The sequence below is a fragment of the Aedes albopictus genome, chromosome 3 (genome assembly GCF_035046485.1).
Source record: "Aedes albopictus strain Foshan chromosome 3, AalbF5, whole genome shotgun sequence".
Classification (NCBI taxonomy): domain Eukaryota; kingdom Metazoa; phylum Arthropoda; class Insecta; order Diptera; family Culicidae; genus Aedes; species Aedes albopictus.
The window spans coordinates 183,537,417-183,563,069 of NC_085138.1; the positions used below are offsets into that span (position 1 = coordinate 183,537,417).

General features: G+C 42.0%; 2 protein-coding genes and 1 long non-coding RNA gene across 6 annotated transcripts in view; 1 reads left to right on the plus strand and 2 right to left on the minus strand.

Annotated features, from left to right (window-relative positions):
• The window catches only part of LOC109398795 (sodium-dependent phosphate transporter 2), a 150,695-nt gene that overhangs the window by 77,474 nt on the left and 47,568 nt on the right, over nucleotides 1–25,653 (plus strand). The gene's annotated exons all lie outside the window — the stretch shown is intronic.
• Nucleotides 1,857–9,155, minus strand: LOC115260083 (uncharacterized). Of its 3 annotated transcripts, none has more exons than XR_009998652.1 (3): nucleotides 2,190–9,155; nucleotides 2,037–2,111; nucleotides 1,857–1,947 (listed from the first exon to the last, which is right to left on the minus strand). XR_009998652.1 is itself a non-coding variant. In XM_062856207.1 (3 exons), exon 3 carries the CDS (start codon nucleotides 8,429–8,431, stop codon nucleotides 2,345–2,347), a length of 6,087 nt encoding a protein of 2,028 aa, XP_062712191.1. In that variant the 5' UTR covers nucleotides 8,432–8,645; nucleotides 8,735–8,809; nucleotides 8,888–9,155; the 3' UTR covers nucleotides 1,857–2,344. The 3 variants fall into 3 exon arrangements, 2 of the variants coding, with proteins under 2 accessions (XP_062712191.1, XP_062712190.1); XM_062856207.1 differs by having other exon boundaries at nucleotides 1,857–8,645; nucleotides 8,735–8,809; nucleotides 8,888–9,155; XM_062856206.1 differs by having other exon boundaries at nucleotides 1,857–8,645; nucleotides 8,735–9,155.
• Nucleotides 14,647–18,617, minus strand: LOC134291986 (uncharacterized). The gene is made up of 2 exons (XR_009999399.1): nucleotides 18,322–18,617; nucleotides 14,647–14,697 (listed from the first exon to the last, which is right to left on the minus strand). It is a non-coding gene; the product is annotated as an uncharacterized LOC134291986 (long non-coding RNA).

A 25,653-nucleotide genomic window follows, 5' to 3' on the forward strand; every position in this document is an offset into this window, starting at 1 on the left:
TGGGTATGTCCGCAATTTCGAAAACGTGCTTCCAGTGGCGTCGCTATATATCAATTTTTAGACGTTTGGAGCACGCGTTCGGAAAGTGCACACACCATGCAGAGGATTGCCAAAATGACGGGGCACCCCACGCTATCAGTAATGAAATGAACACTCCCTTTTTTCGAAGAAACGCGCCTGGGGCAAATTGGTGCGCTGGCAAATATGATTGTCATGCTTTCTAGTAGCTGTGTGCGATGACTGATTTCAGTAGAGTGCACGGAAGGAAAAGTGTTCTCGTTTTCATGAGTAAGAAGTCACAACAATCATGGAACTGTTTCAGCATGATAATGCAGAACCATTTATGGGTTAAGAGTAGTTTCTGCCACGACACTCGACAGTACTGTGCAAAAAGCCCGCCTTCCGAGGACAAAGAGAGTGGCGAGGACCACTCGGGAAACTGGCTAAGCGCCAGTATGCCACCGTGATGGACTCTCCAAAGCGAGTCATCGATGTTCGTTGCTGCAGGCTACGCAGCTAACCTTGTGGGTGCGATGTGCACTAGCCCCTCTCTGAAGCAATACCTTCTTGGTGGTTCCGGAGAGACGTAGGGTTTGGCGACCATAGGAATGGTTTAGTGGGTACGAGGAGAGAGTAGTCCTGGATTTTACTTTTGTTGTAGAAGACGGCCTATGGTTTAGAAGAAGAAAAAAGAAAGCAGTATTGAAATGCGTCAATGTCAATACGAGTCGTCACGTGATTTTTACAGAAACGAATCTCTCAATGTCATCGTTTCGGTGGATGATGACAAAAAGGTTTTCGAAATACATGAAGGAGCCTGACATGACTGTAAACACGGAAATTACTAGCACATCAATGGATTTTATTATTGTTTGATTATTTTAAATCACGAAAATTTGTCAACTCTATCTAAATACAATGATTAGCCTGAATTTGCTTGAATCAGTTGAAAACTTTTATTTCAAAACAATATGGAAGTTTCCCTTATTACGTTTGATCATTGCGAAATGACATGAGGATGCTCGCGAATGATTTGTAATCGAAACGTGATACAGGTTGCGTAATGTTAAAGCTGCTTTTTTAGTTTCGGCTGTTTGTTTTATAACAGAGAAAGAAGACTTAGAATCATGTCTTCATGTTTTCGAAAAATATTTTTCCCGTGTAATTTGATGATAAGCCCGGAAAATACTACACGTAATACACTGAACTGTGTTCCCAATGAGTCAACTGGACAGTTAGTTTATACGCTGACTGTAGACATCTGAGAATGCAACTTATTTCCTCAAGGGTCAATGGAATTCTACTATAAATCAATTAAGGGTATGACTGAGAATTGTCATGTCACTGTAGTTGCCCACTTATTTCACGTGAGTTGGACATCAGAATATTGCCTTTATCTTGTGCTCAGAGCCTATCTATTTCCATCTGTGTCGATGGCCATTTTCGGATTACGTTAGGTTGGTGAAGTTTATTTCTATTTCAAGTGGGCATAAGTTTAGCTAATTGGCTGTTTTGATAAATTATACATAGGGAAACTTACGTACTTTCGACAGTTTTGTTCTCTTCGTCATGGTTTTTTTTAAACCTGTTGATCTTTGCCTCAAATGAGTTTGCGTCAAATCCTTCCCAACCAAGCTGAGTTATATGACCAAATTTCAGGCAATTTGGCCCACAAACACCCCCCCCCCCCCCCTTGCGAAGAGAACAAACCTACCGATAATACTCTTTTCACCCTATTTACATTACCAATTACCATGTTCGTGTAGGTAAAAACTCTCTGCAGCAGCGCCTTTCGTCAACGCAGCTCAAAGCTGAAAAATGTATTTATTAAGTGAATAATACATAGTGGTATCGAGTAATACAAGTGGTTTCTTACATTTGTTCTTCTCCTAATAAATTGACGAAACTTCTCAAAATGCCGTAGGGTTTATCCTGCCCCAACTTACCCTATGGATTGATAGCGAAAAGATCAATTGTAATTGTAGTTATTTGGAGATTTGGAAATAAGCGATAAACTGTATAACTATGCACAATACCTCTTACTAGATCAACTTAGTATATAAACGATCGCTACAGGAGCTTTTCCGAAATAAATCACCAAATTCTGCGGCCTATAAAGATATGGGATTACAGCTAATCATTAACCTTAAAAATGAACATTTTTGCCGCGGACTATTAAGAATTCATACCAGCTGTTTCTCCACACGACAAGAGTCGCACGCAGTAACTTGCCAAACAAAATAATGAGTTCAAGAGTTTTTTGGCTGTAGTTGGCCCGAATTCAATTAGTTTAACGATAATTCAATAATTGGAATTTCAACGTGCACTTGCATTAGTCTTATTGTTAATCTTCACCCGTGGATTTCCACTCCTCACGTTCGTGACAGGTATCGCTTTGTCTGTCATTCTTCGGGTTGTCATCGTCCTGGCTCAGCTTAGCAGTGGTGCCAGAACATCCCCCACCCCGTGGATCCTGATGAGGACCACTGTCTATGAAGGATCCACTTCCGGCTACCTCCATCACTGCCAGCTTGACGACCGGTCGCTTTAGTTCCTTGCCTGCCCCCGTTCGTATGATTGCTTGTCGAACCCTACCATCATTTCCGGCGATCACCTGCATTACTTTACCACGCAACCATGTTCGTCGGCTTCCTTCGGCAACGTAGACCAAATCACCAACCTGCACCGGCTTTTCATCCATGAACCACTTGGACCGCTTGTTCAAGGTAGGGAAGTATTCTTTTAGCCATCGTTGCCAAACTGCATCGGACAGGAATTGCGACCTTTGATAACTGCTCCTCAACGCCGAAGCCAAATCCACTGGGGCTCTCAACGGGTCTTGCATTCCAGACGAACTCCCCAAAAGGAAGTGATTCGGTGTGATTGCTTCCCCATCCGCTGACTCCTGAGGCATGTATGTTAGAGGTCGAGAGTTTATAAATCCTTCCGCTTCAGTCAACACCGTCAGTAATGTCTCGTCGTTCAATTTGCGTCCATCGTCAAGTGCCCGAATCGCCTCTTTGACACTCCTAACCATTCGCTCCCACACACCGCCCATGTGTGGGGCGGACGGTGGGTTGAATGTCCATTTGGTGCGCGCGTCGGTGAAGGTATCGGCACATTCGCTGTTGATGTTCTTTATCTGCTTGACTAACTCATTGCTCGCGCCCACGAAGTTAGTGCCGTTGTCTGAGAATATCTCAACAGGTGGTCCACGCCTACGGACAAATCTTCTCACGGCCATAATGCAAGAATCTGTTGACAGGTTGTGGGCGACTTCCAAATGAACGGCGCGCGTTACCAGACATGTGAAGACGGCCACATATCGTTTTTCTCGCCGACGTCCTGCGACTGTTTCCAGGGGCCCCAGGTAATCTACGCCCACGTAACTGAAGGGCCTGACAAATGGCGTTAGACGCTCTTCGGGAAGGGGGGCCATTCGAGGTACTTGAGGTTGACACTTAGTCAATTTGCATCGCTGGCAGCTTCGCATCACCTTGTCGATCGCCGTACGAAGGTTGAAGATGTAAAATCTTTGGCGTACCTCATTAACCACCGTCTCACGGTTCGCGTGACCATGTTGACAGTGGTAGTCACTCAACAACAGCGATGTAATTGGGTGGCTCTTCGGTAGTATTATTGGAAAGCGAGCGTCAAACGTGGCATAGCTGGCGTTGACTGTGCGGCCTTCTACTCGAATAACACCGAACTCATCCGCAAATGGAGACAACCTATATAGAGGGCTCGATTTCTCCAAGCTCACCCATTTGTCGAGCTGCGGCTCATCTCTGTTGCTCAGTAGAATTATCGTTTCATCTGGGAAGACGTCATTCTGCGCAACTCGCCACAGGATTTGTTCTGCTTGAAGATATTCGTGCTGGCGTAGGGGGATGATCTCAGCGTGGATCAATGATCGCGTTGTGTTGCTTTTGACTTTGTCAGCTGAAGTTGAAGCTTGTACTACCTCAATGGGAAGACCATCAATTTTCCGGCGACAGTTTGATACAAAACGACGCACAAGTGCCACTGTTCGAAGCAACACTTTCCATTTTGAAAATCTCCCCACATCAATAAGGCTTTTAGGCACTAAGATTTGATGTAATAGGAGATGCGCTCTCAACTCCTCGGTTGTTTCCGCAATTTGCTTTTGTTTTGGCCAATTTTCGATGTCGCTATAGAGAAATGAATTCCGACCATTAAACCACCTTCCATTTGAGTCGAGCGCGGTGTCCTTGCTCCACTTTGTCAAGCAGTCCGCCAAATTCTCCTTCGATGGTACATATCGCCAGTTCCTGGGCTCGGTCAGAGACAGTATCTCCCCAACTCGGCATGCGACGAACTGCTTGTAATTCCGATGGTGCGAGCGAATCCAGGCTAGTACCACCTCCGAATCTGTGTGAATGTACTTTTGAGTGATTGGTAATGTGTGGCTGTTGCTCACCGTGTGTAGCATTCTTGCTCCCAAAAGCGCCGCTTGGAGTTCCATTCGAGGGACGGACTGGTACTTGAGTGGAGCAACTTTGCTCCGAGCCATAATCAGCGCACATCGTACTTCTCCGTTGCATACGAGCCGGAAGTAAGCTGCACATCCGTAACCCCTCTCACTGGCGTCGGTAAAGATATGCAACTGCAGTGAGCCGTATGAGCTTGGATGGGCAGATCCGAAGTAGTGCCTTGGGATTTCCAGGTCGGTGATACACGGAAGCAAACTGATCCATCGTCGCCATTTATCATGCTCAATATCACCAATTTTAACGTCCCAATCCAAACCAAGTCGCCAAAGCTCCTGTATTAACATTCTGCCGTGGATCAGATAGGGCGCCAGAAGCCCTAACGGATCGAAGAGGCTCATTATGATGCGCAAAGCAATCCGCTTGGTTGGTCGCTGGTCTTCGAGCACGTATCGAGTCAAATCACTGTGCCAGCTCGTTGAAAATACGAATACATCCTTCTCAGGGTCCCAGGCTATTCCGAGAACACGTTGTCGCTTTTCTTCGTTACTGCAATCGATCGAGAGCAGTCGTGGTTCTGAAGCAACTCCCAAACGTTGTAGCACGTGGAGACTGTTGCTTACCCAATTTCGCATATTGAATCCGCCTCTCGAGTGAATCACTTTTACTTGCAAGGCACGATCGGACGCTTCTTCCGGAGTATCAGCACTATCGAAGTAGTCGTCCATGTACGTTTTTTCCTTGATGGCCATTGCTGCTTCCGGAAATTCAACCGCGCTTTCTTCTGCGTTTCGATGCATAACAAATTGTGCTGTGCATGGAGAGCAAGTGGCTCCAAATGTAGCAACGTCCATAATGTAGATATCAGGCTGCTGGCTTGCATTGAAGCGGAATAGGAACCGTTGCGAATGGGTGTCCTCTGGTTTAATTCGAATCTGATGAAACATCTTTTCGATATCTCCTCCGAAGCCTACGAGTCTTTCGCGGAATTTACAGATTACTCCCGGCAGTTGAACCAGTAAGTCGGGTCCCTTCAACAGCTGGGAGTTTAGTGACACTCCGTTCACTTTTGCGGCAGCGTCCCACACAAGTCGCTTTTTTTCTGGTTTCTTTGGGTGCGTCACTATGTTGAGTGGCAAATACCACACTCGATCAGGGTTCGCCTTTTGAAGATCGTCTTGGGTCGCTTTGTGAGCGTAGCCTCTTTCGATGTACTCCAGAATTTGTCGATGTACGTTGCTGCATAGCTCTGGATCTTTTGCTAACTTCGATTCTAAACTTCTCAGTCTTTTCATCGCCATAGGTAGGCTGTCCGGGAAGCATATTTCATCGTTTTTCCAGAGCAATCCTGTAACGAATCGCCCATCTTTACGAACGGTTGTTCGCTCCAGAATTTCTCTAGCTCGAATGATTTCCGGAGACTCCGGCAGTGAAGAGGGACTGATTCCGGTGTCCTCTAGAACGAATTGTTGCCGAATCATCTCGTTTAGCTCCTGCTCTGCACTACTTTCATGCCCGTGGATTCCGAGAAACGGGCGTGCATCGGGATTCATTCCAGATGGTCCATAGATTGTCCATCCTAGAACGCTTCTCACGGCAATGGGTTCATTCGGTCGGCCCACACGACTCTCGATTGGAACTAACAGCTCCAGATTACGCAAACCGATTAGTACCTTCGGTTCAGCGTTCTGGAACGAAGCCATGGGAACGTCCTTCAGGTGCCTGAACCGTCTGGCCATTTCATCCATTTGGAGATTTTGCTTCGGTAGATGTAACGCGCCTACGGTGCGTGCGTCTGACAATTTGAATCGCTCTTGTGCTCCCCTAGCTGAAATCATCAAATCGACGCGCTCTGACAGATTTTCCTTCCGATTAACATTCGAGGTCCACGTCAGTTCCAGCGGCTCCACAATACCGACGATTCCTAGGCTGCGCGTCACACTGGCATCTATCAAAGTGTGAGATGAGCCCTCATCAAGGAAAGCGAAGCTGTCAATGCTCCGTGCTCCATTGTACAATGTGATTGGAACGACGCGGAACAACACGGCTGACATTGCAATTCGATGCGCCTTGCAGTCGGCTTGCACTATAGTCGCTTCTGCTTGTCGATGTAGCAGAGGATGATGCCGAGCGCGACATTCCCCGACATTGCAAAAGTATCTCGACTTACACGCCCAGTTGCCGTGATTGTAAAGGCAGATCTCGCAAAGCTTGTACTTTTCTACCGCTTTCAAACGCGCTTCAAGACTAAGCTGCTTGAACTCGTCACAGTTTCGGACTCGGTGGTCGAATTTAGCACAGATTGGACATGGCTTTCGAGGCGAATCCTTATTTGACGCATCTGGATGCTCATTATGAGTGTGAATGTGGGCTTTCTGATTCCACTTTGTTCTGTCCGAGTTGTTGCCACTGTTTTTAGGTGGTATGAGTGTCGTGACTTCACTAGCATCCACCACTAATCTGTCCATGAATTCGCCAAACTCTTTCAGCGATGGATCAACGAATAACCTCTTGTGCCGGACCCAATCGAGCTTAATAGCCGCCGGTAACTTATCCACAAGTTCTTCTAGTAGTGTCGGGTTCGTCAGATGACCACGTAGATTTGCAGCCTCTAGATGGTCGCATAGTTGCTGAACAGCCATACCAAAATTCACTAGGCTATCGAGCCGCTCCGGCTTTGGAGCATCCAGATGCCGAACCTTCGCAAGGAGATTTTTAACGAGTAGTTCAGGTCGTCCGTATAATCTCCGAAGAGTTTCCATTATCGATGGCACGGCATGTGGAAACATCAATTTCGTCACAACGGCTTCACGTGCTGGGCCTACGAGGCACTCTCGGAGCCGAATGATATTCTCGACTGGAGAAAATCCGCATGCGGCATTTGAATCCAAATAGCTGCTGTAAAAAATAGGCCACTCCTCGGGGTCACCCGAGAACGTTGGCAGCTTTTTTGGCCAAAGCTGTCTCGCGGCGAGCTGATTAGCATTCGGTTGTACTATGGCTTCCTCTTTATCGCGTGCCTCCACTTCTATCTCGTACGGGTGCCTATTGCCAGACGACCTGCCGCCTATTTCGATTGTAGCTCTTCTTGAAGAAACGACGGGCTTGCTTTTCGAAAGCATGGGAAGAGTCTTCACTGGTGCTTCCATTTCGTTTGCAGATTTACTTGCAGCAGCGGCGCCGGCTACTGAAGCGTCTTCTTCTTCTTCGCTTCTCTCTCGTCTATCTCCGTTACGCGATTTCTGATCCTCCAGCCACTTTCGTGTCATCGACTTTCGGGTACGCGACGTGCATTGAGAAAACACTTCATCCTCCGCTAGCTGCTCCTCTAATTCGTGCTTCTCTTCCAAATACTGTTCCAAATCCTGTAGCTGCTTCCTGGCAATCGCATTTTCCTGCTCCTCCAGTTCCTTCTCTTTCCGCAAACGCTCCCTTTCTTGGTCCAGCTCTCGTCGCTGGTTTTCGAGCTTCTGAGCTTCCAACTTCCTTTTCTCTTCCAACCGCTGTAATGATACTTGGAGGGAGGCACGAGAACTGCGAGTACTGGACCGAACAGATCCTTTCTCCGTGCCAGTGCATCTTGAGATATCCGGGTGCTTCTTCGGAGTCCTGTCGGTGACCGATGACGCACCTGGAGGTGCATTTTTCACGCCGCTACCGGTCGGCAACGAAACTGCAACTTTTCCATGGTTCACGGTTTTGCCATCCCTTTTACGACTGTTCTCAGGGTTGATTGAACCAGCGGCATCCTTAGCTGGTAACTTTTTACTTCTTTTATCCTTGTCCAAACTAGTTCCGGTCGGAAGAGGGGCAGGAGGTGTGCATTTTTCGCAGTGCCACGGTCTGTGCTCTATTCCGGGTGAAACACCAGCGCAGCCCAGATGGTACCAATCTAGGCATGCGTCGCACATCACCATGTCTTCGAATGAGTTCGGTTTCTCGCACTTGTTGCAGTCAAAGCCATCCTGTTCGTGAGACATGTTTGGCTCAAATCTTTGAGAATGTTCGTGTAGGTAAAAACTCTCTGCAGCAGCGCCTTTCGTCAACGCAGCTCAAAGCTGAAAAATGTATTTATTAAGTGAATAATACATAGTGGTATCGAGTAATACAAGTGGTTTCTTACATTTGTTCTTCTCCTAATAAATTGACGAAACTTCTCAAAATGCCGTAGGGTTTATCCTGCCCCAACTTACCCTATGGATTGATAGCGAAAAGATCAATTGTAATTGTAGTTATTTGGAGATTTGGAAATAAGCGATAAACTGTATAACTATGCACAATACCTCTTACTAGATCAACTTAGTATATAAACGATCGCTACAGGAGCTTTTCCGAAATAAATCACCAAATTCTGCGGCCTATAAAGATATGGGATTACAGCTAATCATTAACCTTAAAAATGAACATTTTTGCCGCGGACTATTAAGAATTCATACCAGCTGTTTCTCCACACGACAAGAGTCGCACGCAGTAACTTGCCAAACAAAATAATGAGTTCAAGAGTTTTTTGGCTGTAGTTGGCCCGAATTCAATTAGTTTAACGATAATTCAATAATTGGAATTTCAACGTGCACTTGCATTAGTCTTATTGTTAATCTTCACCCGTGGATTTCCACTCCTCACGTTCGTGACAGGTATCGCTTTGTCTGTCATTCTTCGGGTTGTCATCGTCCTGGCTCAGCTTAGCAGTGGTGCCAGAACATACCATATGGGTAATTCTCGCTGAGACCGGCCCACTATTTACACCTTGTCTTCAAAAATGTTTAAGGTGCCGATTTTCTGAAAGCCCTCGCCTAAAAAGTAAGAAAAATGCATTTGGTTACTCAAATTGATGGACCCCACGTTAGTTAGAGCCATAACAATTTTTGCAGACCCCTCGATTTTGGTCAAATGGTGGCTCACTCAAACCGTTATAACTCGAAAGTTTCTCCAACAACCACCTCAAAACGAATTGTTGTTGAAAAGAGGAAAGATAGATCTACTATTTACAATAATAAAAAGTTGGATCGGCCATATTGATTTCGGCCGCCATCTTGGATTTTTATACCAAAACAATTTTTTCACCATGAGGGCAACCACCGATTTTCAAAATTTTTGCATCAATTGAAAGGTGGGACATTTATGCATAACATATCAAAAAATTAGAGATGTCTTTTTCTTCTTTCAAAAGTTATCTGGAGTTTTGTAAATTAAGCCACGTTTTCTCCATACATTTCCTTGCGCACCGGCAAAGACATGCAACAGCATTCGAGTTTTCGCCTGTATGTATACACCAAGGCACGTGCCGCAAAATTTGCCCAAATCGGAGGTTCGTTTCCGTTTTTGGCTGTTTCTCAATTATGCGGGCATTGTTTTTATAACTTTTTTAGTGTTTTGAAAAGCTTAAACCTTCAGCTTTCCATTAATGGGTTCAGAATTTTAATTCGTGTTCGTAAACACTGCAAAATAACGCTGCATTTAGGTAAACGGCCGGCACCGGGCCCAGTGAGCAAAAGTGGCATGATTTACGAAACGGCAGATAACTTTTGAATGAAGAAAAAGACATCTCTAATTTTTTGATATGTTATGTATAAATGTCCCAGCTTTCAATTGATGTAAAAATTTTGAAAATCAGTGATTGCCCTCATGGTGAAAAAAATGTTTTGGTATAAAAATCCAAGATGGCGGCCATAATCAATATGGCCGACCCAACTTTTTATTATTGTAAATAGTCGCTCTATCTTTCCTCTTTTCAACAACAATACGTTTTGAGGTGGTTGTTGGAGAAACTTTCGAGTTATAACGGTTTAAGTGAGCCACCATTTGACCAAAATCGAGGGGTCTGCAAAAATTGTTGTGGCTCTAACTAACGGGGGGTCCATCAATTTGAGTAACCAAATGCATTTTTCTTACTTTTTAGGCGAGGGCTTTCAGAAAATCGGCACCTTAAACATTTTTGAAGACAAGGTGTAAATAGTGGGCCGGTCTCAACGAAAATTACCCATAAGTAAATCATAATGGGGTTCTTATATAATTCCTTACGCTCTTATTTTGAGAGATGACTTTCCAAGTAGCAATTCCATTGCTGATTGGTTTTGTTTTATTTTTATTAGGGTTTTATTACAGCAATAATTAAAACTCGCAGTTTTCTGACTACTTTCATGAAAACCAATGATGAAATGTTCAATAGTATACTTGCACATATCCATAAAGTCAGATTTTAAGAGTAAACAAAACTCCCCGATATGTAAACCTTCTGCCATTCATTATTACCACGATAAAACTGATCAAACACTCAACAGAGGGCGATCCGTTCGATTAGTAACGACATCTGTTGGTGGAAAAGCAGGAACTACGACACTGCTAGGTTTATTGCGGTCATCATAAAAGTAAACTTGCTTTCGTTTTATTTTCGCTAATTATGTTCGTCGACGGTAAAATTGAATGCCCATAAGCCAACAAACACAACAACTACTAAAATATTACTTTAAAATGATCGCTTTCTACTTACAAATAATGTATTCTCCTGAACTTTACGCGCCATCGAAGAAGCTTCTCTGCATCTTGAGCTGTCATAGTTTTTGTTGAAAACAAAAACAACAACAATCATCATAATCTCTTTACGAGGATAGACAATTTTTCAACTAGGTTTTAAAACAGTTTTATTGCTACTCTTAAAGTGGTTTGCAAAACCTCTCCGAGAGTGGTCCACATAGCCGGAAGATACACTTGAAGAGGTTTGATGTATAAATCAGTCTTATTTCAAGTTTATAAAATTGGTTATGAAGATCTCTTATAGAGCCGGACAAAATTTAAAAAGTTCCTTGGGTTATTACGGGTTTGTTTTTTTCTCGTGTGGAGCATTAATTTTGAATTAAACCACATAACCGATGATTTGTTTAGGAATTTGAGTGGAAATCTATTCAAAGTTCGTTCCAAAAATTCTCTCTAAGATTCTATCTTGAATCCCTTACGAATTTTTTACCACAATTTCTTCTTCAAACTCTCACAAAGTTTCTTACTTAATTCTTCCAGGAGTTCTTCCGTAACTTCCTGATGGTTGGAGTTTCTGACAGAATTACTCCAGGCATTTCTTCCAAAATTCCATTCAGGGGTTTTCCCGAATTTACTCTTAGAGTTCTCTCCGTGATTTTTCGGTGTTCTTTTCGGAGCTTCTGAGAGTTGGTCCTGAGATTTCTACCACAGTTCCTTCTTCCAGAGGTGCTCGGGGAACTCCTTCAAAGTCTCAAAGGTATTTAGTATTTCTCTGGGAATTTTCCTTCTATTTTCACCAAAGATTTTCTGGGATGTCCGTGTTGTTCTCGGAATTTCTTCAAAAGTTCCTCTAATTATTTATCCAGTACTTTTTTGTATCAACGAGGTTTTTAGCCCTAAGCTAGTTCATATCGGGACGCATCCGAAGGGATTCGATCCCAGGTCCTCGGCGTATAAGTCACGTGTTACGTGCTTTAACCTTCACACCATGTCTGCTCCACGACCAGTAGTTTTTCTCAGAGTTACTCGCGACTTGCGAGGCTCACCCAGGATTTCTTCCGTTATTCATCCGGGAATTTATCACAAAATAGGCTACTCCATGGGATGTATTACTAGGAGTAATCCTGGGAAAATCTCTAAGAAAAATCTCAGGAGGGTCTCAGGAGCAAGAAATATCGGTAACAACCAGGGATGGAATCATTCATTTGCAGTTACATTCACTTTCTACTATGTCATTTCAGAAACATGGTATCAAAAATCAATGTTTGGATGTACGCAAACTTGTAGTTTTATCTGAAAGTTCGCCGAATAACGTTAGGGTCGCACTCGTACACCAAAGTCATTAGCGAGCTGTGAAGGCAACTCTCCAAGCGATGAATGTAAATTACATTCAGGCCGCGAAGAGTTGCGTTTGCTTGCGTTATTGATGCTACACTAGTACATTGTTCTACAAAGCTTCAGGTAAAACAATAATGAAAAAGTGTTCCATACATTTTGATTTTTGCTACAATGTTTGTGAAGCGAGCTAACAGCAAGGGAATGTAACTGATTGCAAATGAATGATCCCTATCCCTGGAAACAACTACGAGTAAATGTCTGGTACAGCACTAAAAGAAAAAGCTCAATGACAAATAATGACAATAACTTCTGTAGAATTCCCAAAAGGAACTGTGATGTGAATGAAATCTGTTAAGTCCTGAGCAACTTTGACAGACCTCCTGGGAGCGGAATCTTCTACGGTAAGAACCGGGAGACACAACGGAAGGAAACTCAGGTGGAGCTTCAAGAGAAATGCCGCGAGAATCGTTAAAAAGTATCACGGGAAGAAGTCTAGACTAAAGTTCACGATCATTTCTTGAAGTAATTACAGGACGGACTCTGGGAGCAATACCGAGAAAACATCTGGAAAAAAAATCGGTATGAACTGCTGAAGAAAAACTCCTAGGAGGAACTCCAGGTCTCTGGGAGAAACCCCGAGAAGATTTCCTGGGAAAATGCCAGAAGGAACACCGGACTCACTAAGCCACTTTTGTAGTTCATCACCAATACCTAGAAAAACATCTGTCGCTTCGTGAAACTCAAGTGTTTTTGTTTTTGTCGAGAATACATTGGCTTTTGTTTAGTCCTGCGGGTGTCCCTGCGGCTGTATGCCTTGCGGATGTACGACCGCCGTCCCGGACTCTAATAAAAACAGCGTGGCAATACATAGTGAAAGAATTACTTTCTTAGTTTTGCCAATACTGCTGGAGCTGATAACTTTGATGCTGCTTCTCTTCTATTTTGTCAGTGGTAGAACGGGGTGCACGTGATGTTGTTATTCCTTATCAGTCTGGAATCAGTCTGGAATCCAATTACATATCAATTTTCCTTAAAGCATTTGCTGAATGTGCCGGTCAATATCAATCGCCTTTTTTTGTCGGCTAAACGAAAAGTTGTTGATGGCGCGGTTGGGAATTGAACCATTGAACATCCGCTTGTAAAAAAGCGTATGTAGACCATCGAGACCACATGACCGTGCCTATGGCGAGATTTTAAATGATTGAACTTATACACCATCTCATAATAACAGATTGTCTGTCTTTTTTGTTAGTTTATTAATCAGCATTTTTCTTTCTTTTTTATTTGCAGGTAAGTTATGCGAGACGATAGATGAAACATCGTGCAGTTTTTCGACAAGGTCACAAGTGTAAAAGGGATCATAGGACACTTACTTTAAATGTTGATTTTGCCGTAGTTCGAGTGTAAAGAAATATATAGGGTAAGCATTCCAATTATGGCTATAGTACCAATTATTCGTCATAGTTGATTTTCACTTTTTACCAAGTAAATCAACAAGAAAATTTTTGTGAACACTCATTTAAACTACATATTTTACTTAAATTATGGTAGAAATAAATAATTTTCCTTAAAATTTTGGTTTCCTTGCGCCTTTTTTCGCCATAGTGTACCTGTTATTGCTAATTCCACGAGGAATGCATGCAAGTAGAGCGAAAAGAAACCGAAGTTAAAAAATGTAACCATAACTGGTACAGGGTTCCTATCATTGGCACACGCTGTAATAAATACTCATAGTAGTTTTGGCACCGTTTCTATATTTTTCCTGTAAAGTATGGAAACTAAGTTATCTTTTAGCATATTGATGACATTCGCACGTTGTCAAAATTTCGATTATTATCGAACATTCATGTACCTCGGATTTTTCTTCGAAAATGAATAGTATTTCGGCTATATATTCATAATCGGAAAACTAGAAAATATTTCATCGGCGAAAATTTTTCCATACATTTTGTATGGGACGTTTTTTGGGCTAAAATAGTAATTATTGATTTTTAGTATGGAAAATACCCAATAACTCATCTAACTCAAATTTTCCCCGATAGAATATTTCCAAATTTAGCATTTATACATTATAGCCGAAATTCTAACATTCTATGAAGAAAAATCCGAGGTACATGAAAGTTCGATAATAATCAAAATTTTGACACCGTGATTCGTTGGTCTTCTCGTTATTTTTGTACAAATAGTTTTCCTTGAGTAGTGCCATAATTGGTACAGGCACCCTATCTTAACTTCAACTTATCGCAGATCTTGCTGCTAACGTTTAGTCAGTTTAGTGTTTTACAAACAGTTTTAAACTGAGTTCATGTTTTGCCATTTGTCTGTACTTTAGTAGAATCTTGGAAGAAATGACCAATCCAGAAAGAATTTTTACCGGTTCGGGATTTGAACTCGGTCACTTTATGATTGGCCTGCTGTGCGTTTGATGTAAGGCCTTTTGTTCGAGACTAAGATCGCCCACCCTAGGATACAACCCTGGACCCCACCCCCTAACCCCCTTTTACTCTACCACCTGAGGATTGTGTTCTCTGTGAGAGTCTACACAGGAGAGAGCATGACGTGCAATGCCTGTCGGCATCTAATACGACCGCAAGGGTCGTTCGTGTTACCTAAAGAGGATCTACCAGTCAAGCATAGATCTTCGCGAATAGCAGCCACCGGGCAGGAGGCCCGTAACAGTTTTATACTTAGAAAATGTAATGTCTGTAAATATAAATGGTTTTAGAATAAACGTACCGTAATTAGTGTTTTGTGTAAACGTTGTGTCGCTTAATTATGTGGCTGAACCGACCCCTAATCTCTGGAAATCGAGATGTTATCCGCCTCCAAGCAACACCAATGTCCAGAGGCAATGGCACCTACACAGAAGGTTCACCAAATCAGGGATCATACATGGAAACCGTTCTTCCACTGGCAACTATCATCAACTGTGTTGGAGGTCGGTGGACTCAACCCCAACAGAATGGTCCTTCGAGCCGGATCCAGCTGGGAGGACGGAAGGAAGTCTGTTATGGAGCATAAAGCGAACCTCGACACCGCCATCATACTGGAACCGACGTTATGCTAGGAAAACGCCATCACAATCAACTAAAATGACCAACGTGAGCTTCGCCATTACGAAGAATAATCATTCAGCTTGAACAATGACGTCTAACTTTGGCAATGGGATTTCGCGGATGGCGCGCAACTTCATTGCTGCATTGGCGAGATTGCCTGTTGCTCAGGTAAATATAAAAGTGCAGTATATGTCCACCGAGGCAGGCCAATTTCCAGAACTAACATCATTATTTCACCGTTTCTTCTACAATCGACGTCGCTGGGATTATCGGAGTTCATCAGCGTACAGTGTTCGGCCAGCCTTCAGCGATTATTGGGATTTGTTGCAGCTGCAAGCCATGCGACAACCAAGGCTGCATTCTGCAACACTTGAGCAAATGTAAACATTTCAAGATGGTATGCAGATCACTAACACCAGGTCAAGTGTGATCTGTACGGCACTAAGGTACTCACCCGATGAGATGAAACAACTCTACCTCACTCTACACATTTGCACTTGAAAACTCACTGTGGATTGCGGTGGTGATTTGATGAAGATGTTGATGTGATCAATCCTAAATGTGGTGGTAATTCGCGCTAGGCAGCGCATTGGATCTAACAAGAATAACTCATTGAAATCAGCGAGATCTCACCATGGCTGCCACATTCCAGGGGAATTGATGGCAGAGGTAGTTACACGGCAATACTGGGACACCAACTCCCAGCATGGTTATAGTGGGCACAGGGTGTCTACTAGGATTTATGGACAGTACGGGCAGTCCTATACACATATTCAAAATGGATGGATCACTACGGATAGGATGGAACTGCAGCAAGGGCTGCAGTTGCTGACTGCTGCAATGGGCAGTAGTAAGGCCAAACTTCTTCTGTGGCTCACGGAGAGTCACCAATACTCAAGTTATGGATACGGTGTATCGGCATTCATGTGCGATTTTAACTACCGTATTACCCCGCTAATACGACACCGACTGTTGTCGTATAACCGGGGTAAACTTTTAATTCGACAAACTGGTCACCCTACACCACCATGCTCATTGAAATTTGGCAACTCTATTTATGTTTTTGTTTTGATTTCCGAATTTGTTATGAAACATAATTTTATCAAATATTGCGGTGGCGCGAATGAAAAGCTCGTTCTTTCTACGATTGTTGCCATCCTCAGTTCATTCCGGTTGGTCTCCAGGCGGTTTGGGTGTTGAATAGCATCAACTCAGAACTTCAAAAATTTGCGGCTGCAAGAGGAGTTGCTGCGGGTGCGAGTATAAGCGCAATATCAAACTGTTTTGCATTTTCAGTGTACATCGCTGTGGCATTTGCACATTTTTTAATTCGACATGTGTCGTATAAGCGGGGTACGAATTAAAAAGTGTCGTATTAAAACGTGTCGAACCAGAGGGGTAAGACGGTACCTGGAATAATGGAGCACTAAATAACATTGGACACGAGGTTTCACTGCAATGCATTATTGGATCGGAGGTTGTTTCCGAACATCACTAAGTTTGCTTCATCTTCTGTTTGCAAAGGTAAATATAAAACACTTAGTGTATGTTCTGCCGAAGCTTGGAGGTTTCCTTGGCTAACACTATTTTCCATCGGTTTCTCAAACTATACACCCGGACCAACGAGTCACCAAACGGACAACTCTACATATCATGGTACAATTCACGACCGATCTACGTACGGAGGAAGATACTCGACGACTACTGCACTCAAACCACAGAATTGGAATTTCTACGCACAACCTTTGGATCCCACGGTGAGCGACCGGTGTTTGTCCTCCTGTAGTTGTCTGCACAACACATGGAAACTATCGTTCCATCTCTCTCCGGTGGTATCGGGTACTTGAACGTGGATACGAAGGGTACAGGGTACATGGATAATTCCTCCAAATACGAACGAGCTCAGGGGAATACAGTCCGCGAAACCCTGCGCGGAACATATGATAAAAGGAATGACCAGTCAACTAATACGAATCAGGATGATGTAAACAACACAGAAGGTAGCTGCTTTCCATGTAGTTTCTCAACTAGATCAACAGGGGTTCTCGAACCACAGTCCGCGGAGCAAGGACTGTAGTAATTTGTTGGGTACACATCAACTGGAAGGTTTGGTCGGATTCCACGGACGGGATCTGTTGGTACGTTAGGCGCTCCAAAACCATCATTCCAATACTTGATAAGGATCAAGTATTGGAACCTCGGAATCTTGGGAACTATTTTCCAATCCGGACGCTGACAGGATCAGTGATCACCATCACAAGAGCCAATTGTTGGAACACAATTTGGTTTGTTGACGATGACGTTAACCACGACTATACAATATCGGGGATTTTGAGATAGATCGGCGTCATTGAAGAAGTGGTGAGTCGTCAAGGGGCGATTCACATCAATTAGGATATCTTTCCCAGCAGAAATGCTGCAGTTGTTTGAGCCACAAGAAGGATTTCAGAAATGTAGGACATTTCAGGGTGGGTGAGGATGTTCGAGACTAAGATCGCCCACCCTAGGATACAACCCTGGACCCCACCCCCTAACCCCCTTTTACTCTACCACCTGAGGATTGTGTTCTCTGTGAGAGTCTACACAGGAGAGAGCATGACGTGCAATGCCTGTCGGCATCTAATACGACCGCAAGGGTCGTTCGTGTTACCTAAAGAGGATCTACCAGTCAAGCATGGATCTTCGCGAATAGCAGCCACCGGGCAGGAGGCCCGTAACAGTTTTATACTTAGAAAATGTAATGTCTGTAAATATAAATGGTTTTAGAATAAACGTACCGTAATTAGTGTTTTGTGTAAACGTTGTGTCGCTTAATTATGTGGCTGAACCGACCCCTAATCTCTGGAAATCGAGATGTTATCCGCCTCCAAGCAACACCAATGTCCAGAGGCAATGGCACCTACACAGAAGGTTCACCAAATCAGGGATCATACATGGAAACCGTTCTTCCACTGGCAACTATCATCAACTGTGTTGGAGGTCGGTGGACTCAACCCCAACACCTTTAATTTCCTCATTATTAATTTGATTGACGTCTTCTGGCTGTACCTGTCCGACTGCCAGTCCGGGCGCCACCATCACAGCCCGACCCTGGTTCTACTCATCGTCATCATCATCGTCCGTCGCCATCATGTCAGTTTTCTTTTGCAATTTTTTGCATCACTCGTGTGGGGGAAGGTATGTCACATCACTCATTTACCGCAGCAGCACAGAGAGTACATGAAAACGACACTGACCAAATGAAGGATAAAAGTGATGCCGGTGGCTGCACGACGATGGCATGTGACCCGGTTCTCAGCTGCACAGCAGTCAGGACATCATCAGGCCAGACCAGAACAGATGAACCTGTTGATGAATGATATACCTAGCTCGGGCGTTTCTTTCTGATGCAAATTTTTCATCAACTCAAGTTGTTACTGAAAGTGTCTTGAAGTTTTCTAGAAACATTTCTGAACTTTGTTTCAATTTGTTCTTTCCTTTCGACTTTCAGGTCCATGCATTCAAAGTTTGTCAAAAATAAGACATAAAAGACCCATTCGCTTGAGTGCGTCTATAAATCACACTGTTGAATGCTAATTATTCAAAGCAAACGAAATAAACAACTATAGTCCCAATTGAAGGTTCTTGGCAGAGGGTACCATGAAAACGCGATAGAACGTGATCGAAATCATGTCCCATTAGAGCCAAAACATGCAGCCGAAATAGCGTTCCTTCGGACAGACGACAAACAAACAGCTCTCTATGTATGTACTTACCTACCTACCGGCTTGCTGCACTTACTGTGGTGCTGGAGTTCCTAAATTTGGAATCCACAAGCGGGTAATTTACCAGGGAGGTGCGGGGGCGGTAGAGTACGCCAATCGAAAGAAAATTTATAGATTAGACGTCATTTGATCTTCTGTGCCTTGGCATTGAAGCGTTTGAAGGGTAATATGTTTATTTGTGTTGTCTTTTTCGACATGCTGGATGAACCTTCTTATGTACTTCTTGGTGTATCAAGTTTTTTACATGGGCTGCTTCCAAGGCTGCTTCTCAGCTGGTCTATGAGCATTTTTACAGTTACATACTGTTTTTTTATACCATTTTAACATCTTTGCATGTGGCTTTGCTCTACGCGAAGTCATCGACAGACAATCAGTCACCTTTCGTCTGGCATCCACTCACCAAGGTGAAGCCTCTGCCACACAACTTATTCCCAAAAACGCTCCAACATCCGCCTGATTTTGTACTGAAGCAGTGTTATATACGGTTTGTCTTGGATAAGCGATTCTAATCTTTACTATCTAATCCAGCTAGGTAACTGAGTCTATGAGTGGAGCTGATCTGGATTTACTACAGTATCATCTAAAGGCAGCCCTTGCAGCTCCAGTTGAAAAAGACTCGTACGTAACATGTGTGAAGTGAACCGGGACTCTGCTTCAATGAATAAGGTGATTTGCTGCGCACAAGCCCGGGACAAATCTTTGTCAGAAAATGTTAACGACAAACAGGGCCGGATTTACAAATGTGGGGGCCCGGGGCCACAGTGTTGTGGGGGCCCTTTATGTAGAGGATATATGTTTGCCCATATAACGAGGAAAAAATAAAAAAATATAAAACTATCTTACAAATATTGTAATAAAGGTATTAATGTCGATGAAGAAGAATTTACATCTAGAACAATAGGCAGAGCTAAGAAAAATGTTGATATCCTCTAAATCTATCAATAACAGATTTGAAATTCTGGATCTTTGCTATGTCTGCTAATCTCTGGATAAATTGCAGGTCGATCACCATGAAGAAAGAACCACAGACAAACAGATGTCTTACTCTACCCACTTCCCATCGTTTCCTTTTTGAACGGACTTTTCAAATATTCTGTAGTTCATAAATCTCTCGCTATTTGACATTTGCTCACTACCGCCATCTCAGTGGGTTTGCAAAACACAGCATGATTAGCATTGGGCGATTATACTTTTGTGACGATGGTTTTAATCGCACTTTGTTCCAAGTAATACGTCTGTTTGTCTGTGAATGAACACTTAACAAAAACTTGTTCTACCGCGACTGCTAGGGGAGGATCTGACGACCTCCCAAAATAAATTTCCACAAAACTTAAACTAAGTTAATTAAAGAGGAAACTATAATAGAAAATTCTAAAGACATTTTAGAGGGAATCCATGAATTTTCAGGGGATTCCTGACTCAATCTATATATATAAAAATGAGTTCAAAGTTTCTTTCAGGCAACAAAACTCACGAACGGGTGAACCGATCAGCATGACTCTTGCACGGTTCGATTCGTATTCATGGTGGCTCTTAAACAATGTTTCAACAATTATTTTGTTCTGTGGTAAGCTGTCGAAGTATAATCAAACTCAAGGATTAAAAAAAAAACACCTCTAAATAAAAAAAAAACAAATATTTCTATTTTTTTTCATTCAAAAAACTTTAAACAGAAAAACAAACAAACAAACACATTTAGCCAGAACTTTTTAAGTCTGCATTCTATAGAGTTATGGAGTTCCTCTAGTATTCGATCGAAGATTTTCTTCAGGATTTGTGGTAGATTTTTTTTAGCAATTGCACAAAAACATATTATTGAATTTTGGAGGCAAAACTCAAAATTTTACTAAATAGCTGGATAAATCTGGAGCTCGATTTGAATAGGTCGTATGTCTTGTCGTATGTGCTTTTGTCGATTAAAAATTCGATCAGTTGGATTCGCTTATTATAGCGAAAACCGTTGAAATTGAGCAAAGTTGATACATACAGCAGAATCCTCACAAAACAGGCTTTCTGTTCCATCATTAAAAGTTTGAAAAATATCTGCCATATTGCTACAATGACTAAAATAAACTGATCGAATTTTATATCGACAAAAGCACATACGACCTATTCAAATCGAGCTCCAGAAATAGTTGCAGTCTTTCTCAAAAGAATTACAACATATCACATACATCCAGTAAACAGTAATTAGAAGTTTTTATGACAAAAATCAAATCAAGAGAAGCTTCTTGCACTACTTTTTTTTTCTTGCTTCACATTTTTTTTCGTGAAGTGAAATTTTGTGGAGGCCCCTAAAATGTGGGGGCCCGGGGCCCTGGCCCCCCTGGCCCCCCTCTAAATCCGGCACTGACGACAAAACAAAGCGTTGTTGATGCGCCTTCTTTGTCGCTTGTCCGGCAACAAACATGGATGAAACACCAAGCGCTGTGTCCATCGTCACTCAGCTTTTCAGGCGAGTCTTTGACCAAATACCTTTCTTAACCTCTCATTGTATATTACCTATAAGTGTGTTGCTGAGTCGGAAGTCTTTCGTTAAGTAAAAGCTTCATCAAAATCCTCTTAGCTCAAGTTACCGTAGAGATAGGCCTGATCGGGAATACTGTCATGCATGATATTCTTGTACCGTAACTACTCTAACGCTAACAGTAGAATCGACTTTTGAGATCTGGAATTGCATTTCCTTTAAATTGTTTAAATTGTAGATACTCACAGTAGGGAATTGTTATTTCAAAGGTTTTCTCATCTATGGTTTTGTACTTCATCGCATAACTCTACACAGCCGGCACATTCCTGCGAGCTACGATTTTTGCCGTGTCACCGGCAGAAATCACTCAAGAGATGTGCGACAGAAGAAAAGTAGTGCATTTTTTCCTGCGCGTTGAACGAACCTCCTTCGGCGCTAAATTATTTTCGTCGTCCCGCCGAAGTGGTGCGGTGAATTACGCGCGAAGAGTCAGCGAAAGTAAAACTGTACCGCAGGGCAGAAATGTTTTATCTTTATCTGCACAGACGACAGTACAGTGTGTATAACTGTAGCATAGCGAAACGTGACACAAAAATGTTGGCACCCAAGCAACGGCTTAGATGCCGTCCATAAACTACGTTGACTCTTTTTTGGACATCGCAGATTCCCTACACCTCCTTCCCCTTCGTAGTTTAGAAAACATGTATGGACTGCGAACTTTGGTCAGATCCTTCTTATACCCTTAGAGTCTACGTAGTTTATGGATAGGTCCTTAGCTTAGTTAGACTAAACTCTAGACAGCGACGACTTCGGCGGCGATGGGCAAAAATAAATATGTACTTTACCTAGGTACATCTACCTATGTATAGTTTACGAAAACACACTAAATACTGGCGGAAGGAAAGAATCGCTCGCGTTGGTACGGCCTTCATGTTCTCGGTTGAAAGCGAGTACGCGTCTTACTAACTTTTGCGTTTTTTCGTCCTCGTCAGCACGATTATCGTCTATCGATGAAGAACAAACAGTACCTCACAAGAGCTGGAACGCGACAAACGAACACTATCTCTATGAAACGACTTCTTGATATTTAAACATACCCTTCATACAGGGATTAGTTCGCAGATTTTGGAGAAGTTTTATCAGAATTTTCCAATGCCCAAAATTTACAGATATCGAACATCTTCGCTTATGAATTCATGTTCTTTAAAGGTATTTTTATGAGAGATTCTAGTCGAATAGTATGTGAGATTTTTTTATATCTCAATTTAATAAACTCATTGTACCATTGCAGAACCTCTGATACCGTAGATCGATTCGTTGGAATAGCATAGCAATTTTAACTAATACTCTATCGTTATCCTGCAACCCCTTTGAAGTAAGTGAGGTACAATTGTGCTCAATTATCAAATTGATTAAAGCCCGTTTGTCTTTCTCCTCGGCATTCCGCATGAATCTTACGTGTGTTCGTTGTAAATTATAGAACAACGTCATTATCAATTAAAAAGTCACTAACAAGGTCATCCATTACCACGACCGGCGAGCAAAAATACGAACTGGTCGGGATGGGAGTAAGTATCAAACCAAAACAATACATAAAAATGCCGAGCCCGTGTAGCCGGCGTAGCCGGTCCCATACCGCACACGTTGTTGGTAATATCCAGATTGAATCACATGACTTCTTCGTTTTGTTGTTGTACACTTTCTCGCGAATAAATTTCGGTTTTTACTTTTCTTGGTATTTAACATGAGGGATTAGAATCTCTGGTAAGAATTGTCGTACAAATCGTGGGGAATTCAATGCAAACAGGTTCGTTTTTTTTATTTAAACTTACAGCATTTTCAAAAAAAAAAAGTTGGAAGTAAGCACAATTGGGTTCATTAAGAAAGTCGTACAATAGTAAGAATTTATTGCGAATAAATTGGCTCTGTTAAATTTTATGAATAACCGGTATATTCTGGAACTGGTTTCAGGAATTTCTTCAGCAGACATACTGAACCGATAGGCGCCCAGCAGGCAGTATGGCATGATTTTGCATTTTCATTGCAGATGCGTGGTATATGTCCGATATAAATTTGATCGTTTTGAATGGATGACTGCTGGTTTGAACCGGTTCGGATGTTCTTGGAAGATACTCTCGCCAGAAACAGAAAAAAAGCTTTGCACAGTATAGTGCAAGTCAAATTGAATAAACCTCCGTTGGCACCATGAACATGGAACAAATTTGATAAATTCGGATACTCCTTCGCCGACATACTCCCGCTGCAACTGAAAAGAGATTTAGAAATAAGATGCAATACAAACAGCTTTTAAATCATTTCATTTCAGTAGGAATGAAATAGTCAGGATGGCCACATTATTGTCGCGAATTTTGAGAAAACTGGGAACAATACGAATGTTTTAAACTATCGAAAAGCGTAAGGTAGAAATCTACTTCGTCATATGCGTTAATTTCCGTCATAGCAGACGAGAAATGGCTAATAATTACAAATATTCCAACTTCCCTTCGCCAATGGCACATCATATGGAAGCCAAAAGATGTATACATCCTATCTACAAGCAGCTAATAATTACACGAAATTTCACGTTGCAATTTCACTCCACTTACGAGTTATTTTTTTTTCCTCGTTTTGCGTACGACGAAGGCAACCGCACCAAAGCAGTAGCTAGACGAATTGCTCTTCATCACCGATCAATTTTCACTTCGCCAGATTCACTTGTGGAACCTACCTTCAATTCACATCCCACAAAAGCTCCGTGGCACTTTAAAGTTGAATTTCACCTTCTGCAAAATGCAGCAAAAGCTTTCAATTTCAATTAGTTTTCTTCTTCCCGTCGGTAAAATGCAAACAACAAGTTGTCTTCGTCTAGGGAGGATGCAAGTAAATGTGTGGATTTTCTGCATACGAAATATCGTATTTCATGACCACAGAGAAAAATTTCTTCGTTGCACTGTGATTTGATATGTAGCGTTTTGTCCAGCTTCACATTCGGCCGCTTTTGTCGGTTGTGTATCACTAAAATGATCATAACTCCAGAACGCCTTGATCGATCATTGCCATTTTCAATAGCAAACAATTGGGTAAAAATCTCGTTCGATTAGAGCTCAAATCCTTAAAATCGGCCAATGGGAAGTGCTTCGAAACTGAGTGAGCCTTTTTTGTGCACAGACATACATACATACACACATACAAACATTATATCAATTTGTCGAACCAAGTTATTATTATTATTATTATTTATTTATTTTAATTCAAAATTTAGAAAGAGGGAAAAGCCCCCTTGAGCGATTTACATTTAAAATCATTCTCAAAAGGGCGCAAAACCTCTTTTTTTTTTCAAAAATCATTACAAAAATAAAATATTTTAAAACTAATCTAAAGGCTCAAACGGAATTTATCCATCGCAGAGCCGGAATCTTGATAATGGATCCTCAACCGAAAACCAGGCAATCCTCCATCGATTTTATATTTTCTTCAATCCTGAAAAACAGAAAAAATGCGAGAATCATTCAAAATATAAAAAAAAATCATTATGTTTAAAAATCATACTAAATAAGAAATGTCATTTAAAAATCTATATAACAATTGCATATTTGGAAGAAATTTACTTGCTAATATATCTCGAACAGACTCAGGAAACGTATCATGAGGTTTTTGTAAATTACTAAGGAATGAAATTCTAGGTATACTATATTTATTACAATTAAAAACTATATGATCAATATCCTCATAAAAATCGCCGCAATCACATAAATTAGAATCTTTAATATTAATGCGATACAAATGACTATTACAAATATAATGATTTGAAATAAGTCTTGATAATGAACAAATAAAATTTCTTCCAACAAACAATTTTTTGAACCATGAAGTGTGATTTACAATTGGCTGAATGGAATGACACCAACGGCCTTTATCGCTGGAATTCCAAGAAAGTTGCCAATCATGTAAAGATTTAGTTTTCAATACAGTATGATATTCAGAAGAAGCAATTTGACGATTATATATAACACCACAACGAACACCTAATTTAGCCAATGTATCAGCTTGCTCATTGCCATATATATTAGAATGGGCTGGAATCCATACAAATTTTATTAAAA

Bases quoted from the DNA above. Each gene is read 5' to 3' on its own strand.
- LOC115260083 (XM_062856207.1), bottom strand. From the start codon at position 8,431: ATGTCTCACGAACAGGATGGCTTTGACTGCAACAAGTGCGAGAAACCG.